Below are 14556 nucleotides of genomic sequence, written 5' to 3'. Positions count from 1 at the left end.
TTTTTCTACCAGCTAAAATACCAAACTTGTAAATTCAATTTATTGTACCATGAGTAGTTTCAGTCAATTGCTTATAGATCCATCCCTAAAGCATTTGTTTTGAGTTCAGATGTACTATAAAATTGAAAACTGACACGATGCTTTTAATTCCAGAGGTAGTTGGGACACTCTTGCTCATTGCTGAAAAAGCTTCATTCATCACCAACTTGCAATGTATTTTCAATGCAACCCTGCAACACAGTGACAACACTCTGTTCTTTATGTGTTAGAAATACTTGGTTTGGCCAGGGATGGCCACATAACAAGGTAGCGTGATCAGAGCCACCAGTGGCATCTAGCACATGTTTAGGAGACAGCAAACTGTGATTCTTCACCTTAATTGTCTTCTGGCTTGGTGTGAATTGACCTCTTTGAAGTGGCAAGTGAGGAATGACATGCATTTTTAAATGTTTGTTTTCTCTGAAAGTAGGTAGGAAAAAGTTGAATTCCCAGAAATCTTTGTAATACCTTAAAAAACCTCACTCCTTCAAAAAAACCAGTGATGCAGAATTCTAATGACTTGACAGGCAAGTCCATCAGGCAGAGCATGATCCTTGTGTAGTGTTGAAGCTACCACGGCTGTCTGACTTTCAGTTCATGGCCTGAAACAGTCAAGTATTGGGATATTGTCCTTTTTTTGCTTCTGGTGTCACCTGAATTTTCTATCAACCAGAAGTGAAAAAACTACATTTTTTTTAACCCTTTTTAAGATGACCAAAGAAGTAATGAGATTGGATTTCTGATTTAAAATATTTCAGATGTTTTCCTGAGTTCAGAGTTTATTTTAGTAGGGATCACTGTAAAAAGTGGGATGTTAATTTATAAGCTTTGTTCAGTTAGGCCTCTCAATGACCATATGAGGGGACCATATGTTATTATCCTATGAATGACACATTGAGGCACATAAATTTTTAGTAAATTTCAAATGCTATGGTGAGTTAATGTTACTACCTGGTTTGGAATCTTCATGTATAATGGATATAGTGAATCTGTTACATCCTGTGTTTTACTCTCTTGTTCCTGAACAGAGAACCATCATTTTACATTTAGTAACCGTCATAATGGCTGCATATACTTAAAACCTAGGTTTTTCTATCCCAACTGTGAAATAAGTAGAGCTTGTTAAAAATTCAGGATACTGTTAGCTGGGGTTTTGTTTAGTCCTTTGTTTGGTTTTGCATATCTAGGAATGTGACATCCAAGAGAAGATTAACTTTGAAATCCGCATGCGAGAAGGCATCTGTAAACTACTTGCAGTGAGCACACAAAAAGACCAACTCTTGCAAGCGGTTAAAAACCTGATGGTTTGCAATGCTCGTATACTTGCATACAGGACAGAGCTACAGAAACAAAAGGAAGAGCTGATCTCGTGCAGAACCGAAGAACGGTGAGTAACAGCTCAAATTCCAATGGAAAGTTATGAAGCAGGCTTTTGCTTATGTGAATTTTTAGCAGCCTGTCTAGGAAAGAGAATTTAAACCTTTCCTTCTGTCTTCCCCCATACAAACATACATTACTGCTGCCTTAAAACATTACAAGACCATTCCAGTATCTTCTTTTTACTTTATAAAATTAAAAACAAGTCCTGTTTTTCTGGGTAGATTTTATTACTGACATTAAACTGTAGTTCACCATCTGAATATCAAGTAACATAATAGACATATTTTCTTGATTACCTTTAGCATACAAAAAGGTACCTAACCAAGTCTGAAGGAAGAAAACAAAACTATACAAGTCAGAATACACCTATTTCTACTTTTCATCCTTTCTATTGTTATTAAGGTCTCGTTAATGATGGAATTATCGTGGTTAATTGGTACCCTCTGCTGGCCACTTCTGCTAACTACAGCAAAGTAATAAATACAACAATAAACATGAAGAAAAATCAGTTTAGTTGAAAATATTCTCACATTATAACTCTTGAATGAGCTAAAGTATATGTGGTTTATTTGAATAATGTTATAATTTTTTTTCCTAATGGAATATATTTTGGGTGCAATGTTCAGAATCATGGTGCAGACACGCTATTGCTCTCAGGTTATTACTTTAATGAAATATTGCAATTTAGCATAGAAAGTCTTCGAGCACATGGTTAGCTCCAGTTAACTGTATCTATAGGAACAGTCCTGCTACTTTTTGCTTTCAGAAATGTGGTCTTATAGGAGAAATTTATTGAAGGAAAGAACTGCATTTTCTGTCTGTTATTGTGAAAGCTGATTTTGAAATTGTGGTATTCTGTAATTATTGCAGTTGTATTGCTTTTTCCTACTAAGATGAAGACCTTTATAGTGATTCATCTTTTATTTATGTTTTTAATGATGGAATAATATCAAGTATGTATATATGCTGATTTACTCAACTCCTGGTCTTTGATGTCAGTGACCACAGAATGGTGATTGCACGTGTCCGGAACAGGGCAGAGATACTTGAAGATATATCTGAACAGCTGTATTGTTTTCTTACAGTCATAGTCAGCTGTATTGTTTACTTGATTTGTGTCTGTCATGCATTGCTTTCTGAGGGGTTCTGTCTTAAGGGGTCCTTTGAATTGTCAGTAGAGGTCATTAGAAGAGATGCATGCTATAGAGTTATTTCTCTACCATTTAGATCATATCTTTGGTAGCTGATAGTGCATTTGCAGTTCTTTTTTCAGTAATTGCTCAAGACTGGAATTTGGTTAAAACTTAATCCAGATAAGATGATGCTGACTGAGAGAGAAATTTCTGGGGTTTTCAAGTGAATTTTGTCCTTGTTGTGTGGGTCTGTAATCTGTGAGTTCTGAAGGTACTATAAATGCCTCTGGAAGTCAGGTTATTAGTAGCAGCTATAAATTTTCATTTCACCTTGTTTGGTTAGGAGTTAGGAACAGTAGCAAATATAAGGAGAGCACTCTACTGTTACTCAGTATCTACAGATTGTTTTGATTCAATTTAAGGTTGACCTTGAGATCTATGCTCTGGCTACTTAGCAAAGTGTCTGCCTGCATGTAAAATCACAATATTAGCAGTGCAACATTTTGTAATTGGTCTCTATTAATATAGAGGAGGAAGCAATTCTTGAACCAATAACAGAACCGATATATTAAGTTGCTTATTCATAGAGAATTCATTATTCCCATACAGAATGGGAAAAGTTGATAATGTATTTGATTTTTGCTGGAGCTGGAAAAGACAAGGAAGATTAATCTACTTGTCTTTTAATACCCAGGTTAAATAAACTTTGGAGTAAAATCTTCTAGGGAATTAAGAAAATTGATGGTGTACCTTCCTTCCAGATTATCCTCAAGAATCTAATGACTCATATCTTAAACCAGAGATACCAAATTTAACTTTAAAGAAAAGCATTTGAAATGAGCTGTAATATGAAAACTCTGACACCTTTTAATGTTTAAAGTGTTAAGTTTTAGAAGTCTAAATGCACAGATCTCAAACCTCATTTTTCTTTTCTTCTTTTTGGCAGGTCTTCAGAAAATGGGACAAAAGACCGTGTGGCATGCAGAGCAAAGGTTGCTATATCAGGTAAGTGGCTGGGTAGTCACATAATTATAGGAGCTAATTTGCTGGACAGTGATTTCTAACACAAATTATACAAACAAGATGGTATTTTTAAAGTGTGTATGTTTTTCAGGGCCATAAATCCTCTTGTGCTTCAAGGGGACTTGTCCTTTTAAGTCACACACATGCTTTTGAAGATCCTATCTAGTATTTCCATTTTACTTTCAGGGACTTTCACAGTGGGAAATACTTTTTTCTGTTTGTCACTAACCATTGAATACATTTTGAAGCTAAATAAGTGTAAATGTGCTGATAACTTTTTTTCTCCCCACAAAGACAAACTTTGATGTGATCATACAGGGTATGTCTAACAAATTGAGGGCACAATTATAACTAGTGTGCAAATGTTATTTAGTTAATGCAGATTACATGGCTACAGCAAAGGTATAGTGGTATGGCTTCAATGCAAACTAGTAACAAGAATATTTAACGGTGATTTCCAGTAGACTGGTACGCTGTTGCCTAGCCTGTTCTCAAACTTCAGCACCATGAACTTATCATTTTGTTTCCCTATGCCAATAGTGGATGTTACTATGTTCAGCATTGCTGTAGTTGTTCATTGTGACTGTTGTGCTAGCTTTGCTAACAGATCTGTTTGTGCTCCCTGACATGCTTCATTAAAAATAAAATAGTGTAGAAGGGCTCACTACTTAAACTGTTTAAGTTAATTCTGCATATTTTGACATATCTTTAGGCAAGGTAACTTCTAGTAGAAGAGTGATGAACACATGGTTCAATAATGTTTTCTGCCAGCACAGCTGTTTGCAGAATGTGTGTCTGTCTTTCCTCCTTATGGTAGCTGGATGAAAGCATCTGTTTGCCTGTCTGTGCTGTGGTTGCACCTTTCTTCGGATTTATAGTTATCTGCAGTGAAGACTGTAGGATCACATGATAGAGTTGTATTATCTTTAGAAGATCAGAATTGTGTAAGAACTCTATTTTTAGGTTATGAAACCGTTAGCTAGTTTCTTTTGACGGGACAAGAGAGTACAAGGGTGAAATACACCACTTCCTGTTACATGCTATCTGTTAATGATTCTGTCCTGTTACTAACATAGTGGTTCTCAAACTGGAGGTTATGATCCTCAGAAGTATGGCATAGATCAAGGCAAAGAGAAAGAGGCATCAACTACCTCATTCTGAACTCAAGTTTGTGAGTGCTGGGTTGCTGCCATGCCTCGCTCCCCTTCATATACTCCTAGGAAAGCCTAGCCAGGTCCAGTTTAAAGCAGGAAAGCCTAAATGTTCTTCTTGGCCTCTGCTGAGAGGTTTATGCTTTCTATACATAACCTGTTATTAACTCCTTATTTTCCACTGTATGTGCCTGAGAAGCAGACAACGGGGGTGCCTGAGAAGTAATTGGGGGGACAGGCTTGTCCGTGCTTGGCAAGGGCAGGAGCTGCTGGGCAAGATACATGATTGGGAGATCCTGAGATGACGTTAATACATGCCTCCCTGGTTCCTCCTTGTGTTGTACTCTGACCCATTACTCTGTGTCCATTTAGCTTGCCAAATCTGGTCCTGTCTGCTTCCACAGCTGCAGTATGTTCACATCTGTAATATCCCATTATTCTTCTTTCCCTGTCTTTCCCAATCGTTGTGTAGCAAATTGGGCATGCTGCATTTCTTCTCTCTTGTATGCCAGCCTTCACTGGATTTGCAACTGGAGTTGCCCTGCGTGTTTGGAAGGCACACGTGCGTGCACATGTGCCTGCCTTGTTGAGAATGCAGTTCTGAGTACAAGCAGCGTGAATCAGGAGATGTCGTGACTGAATTGCCTGGGAGAGGTTGGAAATGAGGAGGAGTAAGTGGTAGTCCATGTAATATGACAAGGCATGTAATTTAAGAATTGAAGATATAGAATGGATTTTTAGGGGAGTGTAATCCATCCACTTATAAATACATTAGCATATCATATGGTTAGTACATGCCAGAAGCTTAGACTATTACCAAAAAAAATGTGGCCAACACCAGAAGTTCAGGAACAGCTATGCAGGAGTACTGAGGAATGTACTACAAAAAGCAACTGCATGTCAGATACTGTGTGGGGAGTGCATTCCTTAATCCACAGATTTTCACACTTCTGGTATTTTTACTTATTTATCCCCCACGTGTGTGAATAAATTATGTAACTTATGTTATCTTATCAATCAATTATTTTGTTGGAAGACAATACATTAAATCTTGATCAAAAAGCATAATCATAATTTAAAGTAATTTTATAAAGGAATCATTGGCTTTAAATCTGATTAATTGTAGTGCTTGAATGTATCCGATTTAAATCCACATGGATTTACAGCTAATGGTAACTGAAATTAAGGTGTGTGAAAATTGATCTTTGCTTTTGATAAATGGCAGCTCTTTCAATCCAAGAATGAATTGAAAACTGGTTTACAAGTATCATGTTAAACTTGTTCAAGCGATTGACTATCTATATCCTGATGATTTTCTGACTAAGGTGTAAATTTTTCAGCTAGCATGATACTGAAAGTGGCATACAGAAGTAATCTTTAATCTAGTACTCTAATTGTTAACAAGACCTATTGAGCACATTAACATTGTCATTCAGAGTTTGCTATGATTAAAGATGAAAAAAGGCTTTTATTGTAACTCTATTTTCACATATTTATGTAAATTTAAGACCTTTATCTTTCAGGAAAGAAACATTCTGTGCTTTGTCTCTGACAGAGATAAATATATATATATATATTTAAAGTTTGAGAGGGACTTCGGTAACTGTTTTAATGAAACTATTTCTGTTTCCTTATTTTAAAAAAACTATTATTAGAAATGCTTGTTATGGAAATGCATCTTTAGAAGTGAAAGGCAGTTTTAGAATGTAGTGATGTATTGATTTTTAGGAAGTTGTGGCAGTCTGAAGCTGTATACTGGCAGTTCACTGTTGAAAATTCATTAGTTTTCATGAACACTTAAAAATAGATGAATTTGCAAGTTTCAAAATTGAAATAGCATGTATAATGAAATGTCCCATAATATAATAAAAAATAAATTAAAATTTTTCATTTAATATAGCTTCTGAAACAGTGACTATATGCAGTTTCACTTAAATCAACAAGAATTTTTGTGGGTAAAACCCTGTAGGAATACATGACAATCTGTTGCCAAACTACTGGTACTCTTTTGCATCTTAGCATACTATACGTGGATTTTTCCATCAGCCTCATATGAAAATCAACACTGGAGTCAGAAATGCTCCTTTATAAGAATATGGACGATTTTTATCAAAAGACAATTGAACTAGTGCTGTTCACTGCTGCCATCATGTGTCACTTAATATATTGCATATACTTTTAAATAACACTGTGTTGTACTTAAGAAACCAACTTTGGATTTATAAAGCCCCCACTGCATTTGTCTTTTAACAAGGGACTAATAAGAAACATTATATGTAAACCTGAGTCTTTGAAACTGGAGGAAAATGTCACTCAGTACGGTGTTGGATTGAGTAGATAAATTGAAAAATTTCTTGAACAAAATACTTTCGTAATATTAAAATGACAGGCATGGCTTAAAATAATGGTTCTGTAATTGCCTCTCTACTATGATTCTGAGGTAGAAGGATATTTCTGAGTTAAAAAAATTATTTTTATGCCAACTAAGACAATTCTAACTGGGAATGTGATTACAAGTGATATTTTCTCTGTGGTTAGCAAAACAAGACTTAAGTGTTTGCAGTGTAAGTATCCCAGTCTTTCCATTAAAACAGGAAGTTTTTCTTCTTGCAGTTGGATGAGTGGTTTCCAGCACAAGGCAAGCAGAGTTTCAGTTTACACCTATGCATAATAAGGCTCAGAACCTCTGAGTTCTGAGAACACCTTTCAGAACTATGTTACACAGCCACTCTGAAATGTTATTTCAGGTACTTTCAAATGAGATTTAAAATATTTTTATCCTAGCATAATTTCTAAAAGAAAATGACACTTCAAGTTGAACTAATTGATGAATTTTCTTTTGACATGGGTAATAAAATTGAAATAGTTATGCTGTTCTTTGGGTAGAAGGTCCTGTTACCTCCAGAACATCAGGAAAAGAAACAAGAAACTTTTTGTAATTTGTTTTGATCACAGATCTACAGTATTGGCTCTAACTTAATTTCCCTACCTTTTTTTTCCCTTTAGATATTCGAATACCATTAATGTGGAAAGACTCTGATCACTTCAGCAGTAAAGAAAGTATGTAAGATGTAATGAACTACTGTGATAAGCAATTGCTTATGCCTGTAAATTTAAACTGGATGGGGAAGTCCATACTTATCCTAACCCCTTCTTTGACCTTTCAGTAGGTCCCTATTTTACTCCGTTTGTTGAATAGTTGCTCTTAACTTGAAGTTGTTGGTTGCAGCAAGTTGAGTTAGTTCAAACTCCTGTGGTTCTGTATGTTTAAACCCTAGTCTCTAAAAAGTCCTTCTGATGAGAAATTTCAGGGAAAGCAACAGAAAAGTGTTATTAAATGGATAGCCAAGAAACTTCTGATTAAAGATGTTGTTCTATGTCATGTCTACACTTGAGAGAGTATATTGGAGGCTGTTTCCAGTGAGAAATTTAAAGGAAAGTTGTCTGTTAGTGTTGAGTGTATTATTGGATAGTCTTCAAGTACATGCATTCTGCTGTGTCATGGAGATTAACCCTAAATCTGTTCCAGCTGTCACCTGGCATTGATTTCACTTTGCTTTTCAATAGGGTCAGAGGGCCTAAGCGTGGCAAAATAGTCTAATCTTATATAGTACATTCATAAAATAATACAGGCTTTGGATCAAATATTAGGGTTTTTTTTGCTTAAAATCAGTTTTATTAAACAAAATTACATTTTTACTAACATTTCTGAAGTTGCTACCACAATCTTCCCCTGATTATCAGAAAAAAAAAAAAAAAAAGTTGAGCAGAGGTAGGCATTTTTTCCTCTGTGAATATTATTCTACCTATACAGCTGCTTTGATAGTTCAATTATCATAAGATCCTATGATGAAAATTTATGGTGGAAAGAATTTGAGGACAATTCCTTAGAGGTCTGAATTACCATTTCTTCTACTTTTGTTTACTGGTAGCATTTAGTATTGTGATGTGTAATACAGCTAATAAAACATTTCTTTGGCTCTTTCCAGAATCACAGCGCTATGCAGTTTTTTGTTTGTTCAGAATGGGAGCTGAGGTTTTTGATACAGAGGTGGCCATTGTGGATAAAGCAATAACAGATATCTGTTTTGATGAAAATGTAACCATATTGTGAGTATAATTTATTTCTGTTGAGTGAATTACAAATATTGCTGTTTTCTTTTGAAAGTGGATATGATTATGAATAAGATTGGCTGAGGTCTACTAAGTTTTTCTGTGGGCAAATGAATCAGCAGAGGTCTTATTGATTTCAGTGGATGGTGGATACCCCCCCTCTGGAAGGTTGGTTTTTATGTACATAATGATGCTGGTTGTAGATGTGCCGCTTGAACTCTTCATTTTTGCCATGTGAAAGCCTTTTTCTTTATCTAAAGAGATAAACGAACTTGTACCTCAAGGGCAGAATTAAATTAATACTAAAACCTGAAAGCATTATGAAAGTATAGGCACAAATGTTGCACCCAGTGTTTTAAGCGTTAGTCTGTACAGCAGGCTATGGTCTCTTTCCACACCTCATGTTCCGTTACACCTATATAAGCATGTGCTACAGCCACAATCCTTATAGTTGAGGAATACTAGACAGGAAATTATTCATTTATCTTTAAAAGTAACCTGGAAAAGAGTAGAAAGGTGTTCTCATGTACATTTTTGTTGCTTTATAATTTTTAAGAGAGTCCTGAGAGGACTTTCTTTTTTCCCCCTGCTTTATTTTTTATATTAGCAATTTAGATTCAGTCTCCTGAGGAAGACTGGCTGGAAAGCTAGGACTACTGAAAACTTTAAATCAAGATCCTGAAAACGGAGTGGTTGAGGGAGAGTGGATCTTTAGATCAGAATTTAAATTCTCTTAAACACCTGTTCAAGTTAAGAGTGGGGGCAAAGATCTAAATCTACTTCTTCAAAGACACGAGACTTGACCATTATAAATTTCTGTGAAATATTGCAACAAAAGCAGAAAAGGCACTCTAACTTGCCTTGTATCTCCCAAGATAAAGAAAGACTTATTATAAAAGCCTTTGGGATGATTTCGTTATGGGCATGTGTGCAATGACATGACTTGTACTTGAAAGATGAGGTTAGGCTTCTGGTTTGATGACTAAGCTTGAGAACAAGAGAATCAGTAGAACTGAAAACAGAGAAAGCATAGGCTGCAGACAGAAGAATGCAACAGTAAGTAGTTAAGTTATGAATGACAGATTTTGTTGGTTGTGAGAGAAACAGGATTTTTTCAGTAACGTGAAGGGGATGGGGTGTGACTAAGATATCTTTAAAACAGTTCAATCTGATTTAGGACCATAGGCACGGATAGGTTTTCAATCGTGATTTTTGCGTAACAGTAGAGGGCAGATTTAAGTGTGTTTGAATGTCTTGCCTGTGTATTTCCATAATGTGGGTTTCTTTCTAGTTTTTAACATAAATGTTGAATTTCCTGTTTGCAGTTGTTTATGCTTTAATTATAACAGCCATCTCATGACTTCAGCACTAAGTAACTGCTGTGTACTCTAGTCTTTAATTCCATATTAATGTATGTCTTCACCTGAATCTTATGGCATTCCTTCCCTTGATTAGAAATAGATGTTATTTAATATATATAGTAGCAGCAGCATTCCTTGGCTGCGTACTCAGTTTATTAACAAATGCTCTGAAATTTTCTCCCCCGCTTCAGTGATGAAGCAAGACCAGATTTCCAGGTGAAGGTTGAAGTGTATAGTTGCTGTACAGAGGAGTCTTTATATGTAACAAACACTCCTAAGAAACTAGCAAAGAAGCTTAAAACATCCCTCAGCAAAGCAACAGGGAAGAAACTCAAAGCTGCACTGGAAGAAGACGGCACTGAATACCTTTTGCCCGCTGACCTGGTCATCCAGTAAGACATATAAATTGATATTCTGGTTTTATCATTTTAAAAATAGAAATAAGCCAAATACAATATTGTAAAATTTTGGAAAATTGCCAAGAAAGCGATTATTTCTGTACTTACCTGAGTGAAAAAAAATTTACATTTTTAAATAGGAAATGAGAAAGTAGGTGTGAATTTGCAACCATGTCGCTCAGCCTTGGGGCCTGGTTCTGATCTTGAAACACACGAGTAGGCTTTATCTTTCTGCTGTACAGCTAGCTAGCTGGTAAATCCACTGTTATTTGCAAACTATAATATTTTTGGTTTGATCTCTGGAGAATATGAAGCTTGTACAATCAGTCTGTCTGTGTCCCTCTGTCCATCTACCTCTCCTCCCTTTCCCATTTACTCCCTCCCCCATATTATTTTTGCACCTAGCCAATTTTGCTCATACTTGACAGACAGGTAGACATGTCTAAAAGTTACAAGTTGTGTGAAATAAAAAAGTGTGGTATGTAGACAGGAGAAACCTTTCTTGTACCCTCTCCTGTAATGAAACTGACCAAGCTGTTTGTTGTGCCTGGGGTGCATGCCGTGCACATGGGGGGCCGTTCCACTTGCTGGCTTTTCAGTAAAACTCTGGACCGTCAAAGGCACTTTACAGTTACAAGCTGCTTAACAGGAGTTTTCTTAACTGACTTCAGCATAGAACATTTTAAAATGACTTACTGGTTTTCAGTGTTCATAGAAATAAGTGCTGTTCCCAGTAATTTACCTGTTTCCTTTTAAAAAAGATCTTAAGTCTTTAATGCATTTTTTAATGAAGTTAACTGCCTACTAATATTTCCCAGCTACTTCAATTTCAGTGGGATTTAAGCAGGCCAAGTACCTAAATTGTAAATAGTAATAATATTGATTTTTTGGGGGGGGGGGGTTTGGTTTTTAGAATGCAATTTTTTCAAGGAATTACATTTTTTTTTTGGCAGCTGAACAGTAAAGAATCAATGCCTAATTCTTGCCAGGTGTTGAGTGCAGTCTTAGTCTAGCTTCATATACCTATTTGCCTGGATTTTAAAAGGAAACATTCAAGCATATTCGATCTTTGTCAAACTGATAGTACTGTATACTGATATTACTGTTTCAATCAAAAATACATCCGAGAGATCTTAGCCACAGAGCAAAGCAAATTTTATCACTAACTTTCCAGTGTGTTCCACCTAATGACAATGTATCTCTCGATCTGCATCATCTCAGGTGGCTGTGCTTTCCACAAGCTGCAGCTGGGCGATGACACACTATCATTACATACAGTTTGCTTCAGATATAACAACTAGCTTATTTGCTGGCCATACTCTCTTGAATATAGATTGCCTGTCTTTTAAGGAATAAGCATCAGTAGACAATCTAAACAACTGCCTCCGCCCTTGGGTTTTGCTTTTGGTTTCTCAATTGTAATTGTATTTTGCTTTCCTCCATGTTAAAGTTTATTGTTTCTGCTGTTAAGAATCATCCTACAGTAACTGTTACTTTCTTAACAGAGTCAAATGAACAATGATGTGTTTAATGATGGCTTTTCTAGGTGATTAAAAAAGATTATTGGAAAGAAATGGGTTATTATAGGCAGAAAATAAGTTGTCTTTTTTTTTTTTTTTTTTATAGGCTCCCCTTAGGATTTATATTAGTAAGACCTTGGTATGTAGTCCTTATAAAGAGGAAGAGATTGCAAGATTACAAGAGGTCTTTCAAGTATTTCCAGAGAGTTTTACCAGTCCAGCAGATGAAATTAAACTGCAACAGAAAAGGGAACTTTCTGTATTATACGAACACCTTTTCTTTGTGGATTTCAGCTGTATAGGCCTTTTTCTTTTCAGAGCACACATAGGCTAAGTTCTCCATTTTCCAAAAACTCTGTGACCCCTCTGTGTCAAACTTCTTGGCTTAGAAATCTCCCTGGTTAGTGAGGAAGCTGTCAGCATTGTAAATTCTTTCAAAAGTTTGGTGACAAAGTGCTTTGGTTGCTTAGGTTGGTTAACTTCAGTTATACTGATGCTCTCTCTACTCTTAATTACCTCTCATTGAATTTCTATATAGTCTTTTGCATGCTTAATTTTTCTGTTCTAGCTTAATTTTTTTCTCTTTTTACATTTGTCATAGAAGGAAAATGTTTAGTGCAGTTATACTATTAAACTCCAGAGTAACTAGGTTGCTCTTCGGATAAATCTTTGGAGAGACTCCCTGAAATGCATGTTTATTTGCTTGCAGAACTAGCCTACACATAGACTTGTTGTTATTGCTTTTTTATGTATTGTCCTCCGCTGGGCTGGAGGCATGGCTTCGTTGTCCTATGTTTGAATTGGCAAATTCATAGCGATATTTTGCTAGAAGTACGTAGCCTAATCTAATGGCCTTGCTTTTACGGTTGGGTTCTTTTTAGTACCTGAAGGTTATATTTGTTTTTACCTTCTGTTATTTCAGATCTGATTGGAAGGTGAGCATATTAGATTTTTTTTTTTTGGACTTACAAATCCTCCACTCTATATATCTGGATGAGTGAACTAAGATTGGGATTTCTAACATGGGGATTAATATTCAGGAACAGATTCTGGAATCCGAGATGTATTAATTAATATGCATCGATAGAAAGGGTGATATACACCTTCCCACGCCAGTGTCTGTGTGGCAACTTTGGTGCCTCTTTCTCTTGATCAGTAAACAGATTTAACAACGAGCCTTTGCCACAGGCATGTTGTGGAGATAAGCTGATTTTTTTTTTAATAGAGTTATTACATGGAAAAAATACTATAGATATGCAAAGTACTGAATGAGATGCAGCAGGCAGATTATTCTTTGTTATACAAAGAAACTGCCTTTTAAGGCAGGTAGCTAATTCTGTGAAATGTAGAGGCAAAATGTAGTCAACATCCTGATTAGCCAGTTAAATTGAAAAATATTTGCAGATAAAACTTTTCTAAATTACATTGCAGCTGGCTGAAAGGAATGACTGCTATATTTTAGAACGAAAATGTTACTGTGAAGCATATTTTAAAAGTGAAGTAGCTATTTTTTTTGGCAAGTTTGTTGTGGTAATTAGTCATGCTTTAGAAAAAAGTAACTTTAAAATCAGCACAGAAGTTTTATCTGTGCAAAGAAACTGAACTTTCTGGTACAGTTTAAATAGAATGGTAATGTATTGCTCAACTGCATGGCAAAACACAATCAGTGGAGAATCTTTTCTTAGGGAACAGTCTAGCAGGGAATATATACAAATGCTGATGAGTTTTTGTTCAGATTGCCCTCTTGAAATGTTTCACAGCAGTGGGTTTTTTTTTCCCAGAATGTTATATCATGTTTAATTTACTCTTTATTCCCTTGAGATAGATGTATAACAGACCTCCCTGCTAACAAACTTGCTACTTTTCCTCCTCCTCTTTCATTAGGGTTAGGGCTAGCTAGGCATCTGCCTTGTTTCTCTGCAAGGCCAAAGATTTTAAAACTGTATGTTCCCACTGTGCTATTAGGAAAAATAACTTTTGAAAAATACTATGATAGACAACTATTTTTAGTGATGTTAGTTCAGTAGTGTCTTCTCACCTTTTACACCACTAAGCTATCTTATACTGTACTGGAGATATTTTAAGGATTTTATGCTAGATCCTGTTAGGGAGAGTAGTTAGTAATTTTGAGAGGTTTGTTTTCTTGTGAACTTTGTTTAAACTGCCATTAGCCAGGTGGAATTCTGGAATTCTTACTGCATTGCTGGACTGTAAATCTGTTACTCGGTCTGAAGAGTATTTGGGGGAAAAGGTTAAACATACACCAAATTTATACTAGTTTATTCCAAGAATTGCATTCCACATGCGCTATGCTGAATTGTAAATGTGATTTTTTTTTTCCCTAGGCAAAATCCAATACAAAGATATAACATTCTGAAACCTGTAAGCACAATAAGTGAAAGAGTCCTTTATGCTACAAAACTGACTCTAAGATTTCT

At 35.8% G+C, this 14556-nt stretch overlaps 1 protein-coding gene across 1 annotated transcript in view; it reads left to right on the top strand.

The window, feature by feature from the left end:
* Positions 1-1232: 1232 nt before the first annotated feature.
* RTKN2 (rhotekin 2) overlaps positions 1233-14556 on the top strand; it is a 28059-nt gene continuing 14735 nt past the window's right edge. Inside the window, exons 1-5 of the mRNA XM_010567944.1 lie at positions 1233-1426; positions 3499-3557; positions 7733-7786; positions 8716-8836; positions 10392-10592. Of these exons, the coding sequence (XP_010566246.1) occupies positions 1266-1426; positions 3499-3557; positions 7733-7786; positions 8716-8836; positions 10392-10592 (596 nt within the window). The 5' untranslated portion in view covers positions 1233-1265. The remainder of the gene's footprint in view (positions 1427-3498; positions 3558-7732; positions 7787-8715; positions 8837-10391; positions 10593-14556) is intronic.

This window comes from Haliaeetus leucocephalus, unplaced genomic scaffold (assembly GCF_000737465.1).
Source record: "Haliaeetus leucocephalus isolate CR32 unplaced genomic scaffold, Haliaeetus_leucocephalus-4.0 Scaffold229, whole genome shotgun sequence".
In the NCBI taxonomy this organism is placed as follows: Eukaryota; Metazoa; Chordata; class Aves; order Accipitriformes; family Accipitridae; genus Haliaeetus; species Haliaeetus leucocephalus.
Note: the sequence above shows the minus strand (reverse complement) of the source record. Positions and strands in the feature narration are given on the sequence as shown.